The 1,757-nt window shown below is 43.5% G+C and overlaps 1 protein-coding gene across 1 annotated transcript; it reads right to left on the bottom strand.

Annotated features, from left to right (window-relative positions):
* Positions 1-297: 297 nt before the first annotated feature.
* Positions 298-1,245, bottom strand: LOC146839611 (olfactory receptor 5A1-like). The gene has a single exon (XM_085650828.1). It carries the CDS (start codon positions 1,237-1,239, stop codon positions 298-300), a length of 942 nt encoding a protein of 313 aa, XP_085506954.1. The 5' UTR covers positions 1,240-1,245.
* Between the last annotated feature and the right edge of the window lie 512 nt (positions 1,246-1,757).

Here is a 1,757-nt window from a genome sequence, read left to right as displayed (position 1 = left end):
TCAGGAACTCTCTACCCTGCCCCCTTTTCACGTTCGCCACCTTCCTTTTTCACTCTCGCACTGAAAACAAACAAAATGGCGGCCGACACGTCCTGATTTCGACCGATTCGAACATTGACTAACATGTAACCACCAATCAGAATTACGCTCGCGCACGTTAGGGTGCTCGCACGGTGCGCGCACGGTGCGCGCACGGTACGCGCTTATAGATATTTATATGCTTTTAAATGCTATTTTCTCAGGAACTACTGAACAGAAGGCATGATACAAATGTCAACAACAACAGGTAGGAACAGATTAATCAATGACATTCTTTTTTGCATGCAGCAATTTCCAAACTGCCCTCTTCACCTCTTCATTTCTCAGGCTGTAGATGAGGGGGTTCAGCATTGGATTTACCAGTGTATAAAAAACAGACACCACCTTACTCTGCGTGACTGTGTCACTGGAAGGAATTTGAAGGTAGATGAACAGGGTAGTGCCGTAGAACAGACAGACAACAGCTATGTGGGAGCCGCAGGTAGAGAAGACCTTGGGTCTGCACACAGTGGTGCGGATCTTCAAAATGGTGGCGATGATATAGACATATGATGCTACTGTGACTAAAAAACAGGTGAGGCCAAAGGAAAACACCACTGAAAAAATCACTTTCCTTCGGACAAAAGTGTCAGAGCAGGAGAGATTCATCAGTGGCATCAGATCACAGTAGAAATGGTTGATGATGTTAGGCCCACAGAAGGAGGTGTGGAAGATGCACCCAATGTATACTGCTGCGGTGATGCAGGCTCCCAAGTAGGCGTTGGTCACTAGCAGGATGCATGTGTCGCTGTTGATGATAAGGGGATACAGTAGAGGGTGGCAGATAGCAGCATAGCGGTCAAAAGCCATGGCTGTCAGCATGTATGCCTCGATGGTTGCAAACAATGTAAAGAAATAACTCTGGGCTGCACAACCAAAGAAGGAGATCACCTTCTTGCTGGAGAAGAAATCTACCAGCATTTTAGGGGCAATGACAGAGGAGTAACAGCAATCAGACAAAGACAAATTACTAAGAAAAAAGTACATAGGTGTGTGGAGATGCGGTTCAATGGTGATTAAGGCAATGATACTAATGTTGCCAAATAGTGATAAGATGTAGACCAGAAGGAACAAAACAAAGAGTGGACCCTGAAGTCTTGGGTCATCAGTGAGTCCCAGGAGGATGAATTCTGTCACTGAGGTCTGATTTCCAACATCCATTCTATCCTGAGATTGTATCTGTTCAGGCAAAATGTAATACATTAAAGTTAAGAAAAATATCAATTTCTAGCATAGATGATAGTTATTAATAAAATCGAAAACTATAGTATAGCGAAAAGGAATCAATGACCATTCTCAAAAGTGGCCACGCCTACCTATGGAATTAACACTGGCCCCACCCTGTCCTATCCCATAATAGGCCCCTTCTTTGACTACACAGTCAAATAGATCATGCCACAAATACTGACGCCATTTCAGAGCATGCATCTCCACCACAACCATACCCCTCACTTGAGAATTAACCTTAATCTGTAGTTCATTCACATTTCAAAGCAGTTATAATGTCTGGAATTGAACCCAAACCCAGCAGGTTCTGGACAATCACCACCCTGACATCTTGATTGGAGTCAAACCCTGTCAGACATTAATTATCGTTTCTGAATTTCTTGTGACCATGTTTAGAGGTACAGGCTGCAAATGAAATCTTTTTGGAGAGTAAAGTCAGTGACAATCTACAT

Source organism: Triturus cristatus, chromosome 4_1, assembly GCF_964204655.1.
Source record: "Triturus cristatus chromosome 4_1, aTriCri1.1, whole genome shotgun sequence".
Lineage (NCBI taxonomy): Eukaryota > Metazoa > Chordata > Amphibia > Caudata > Salamandridae > Triturus > Triturus cristatus.
The sequence above is the reverse complement of the archived record's forward strand: the minus strand, read 5'-3'. Positions and strand labels throughout refer to the sequence as shown.

What these genes read in the sequence shown, in the direction of transcription:
- LOC146839611 (XM_085650828.1), bottom strand. Translation starts at nt 1,239, where the DNA reads ATGGATGTTGGAAATCAGACCTCAGTGACAGAATTCATCCTCCTGGGA.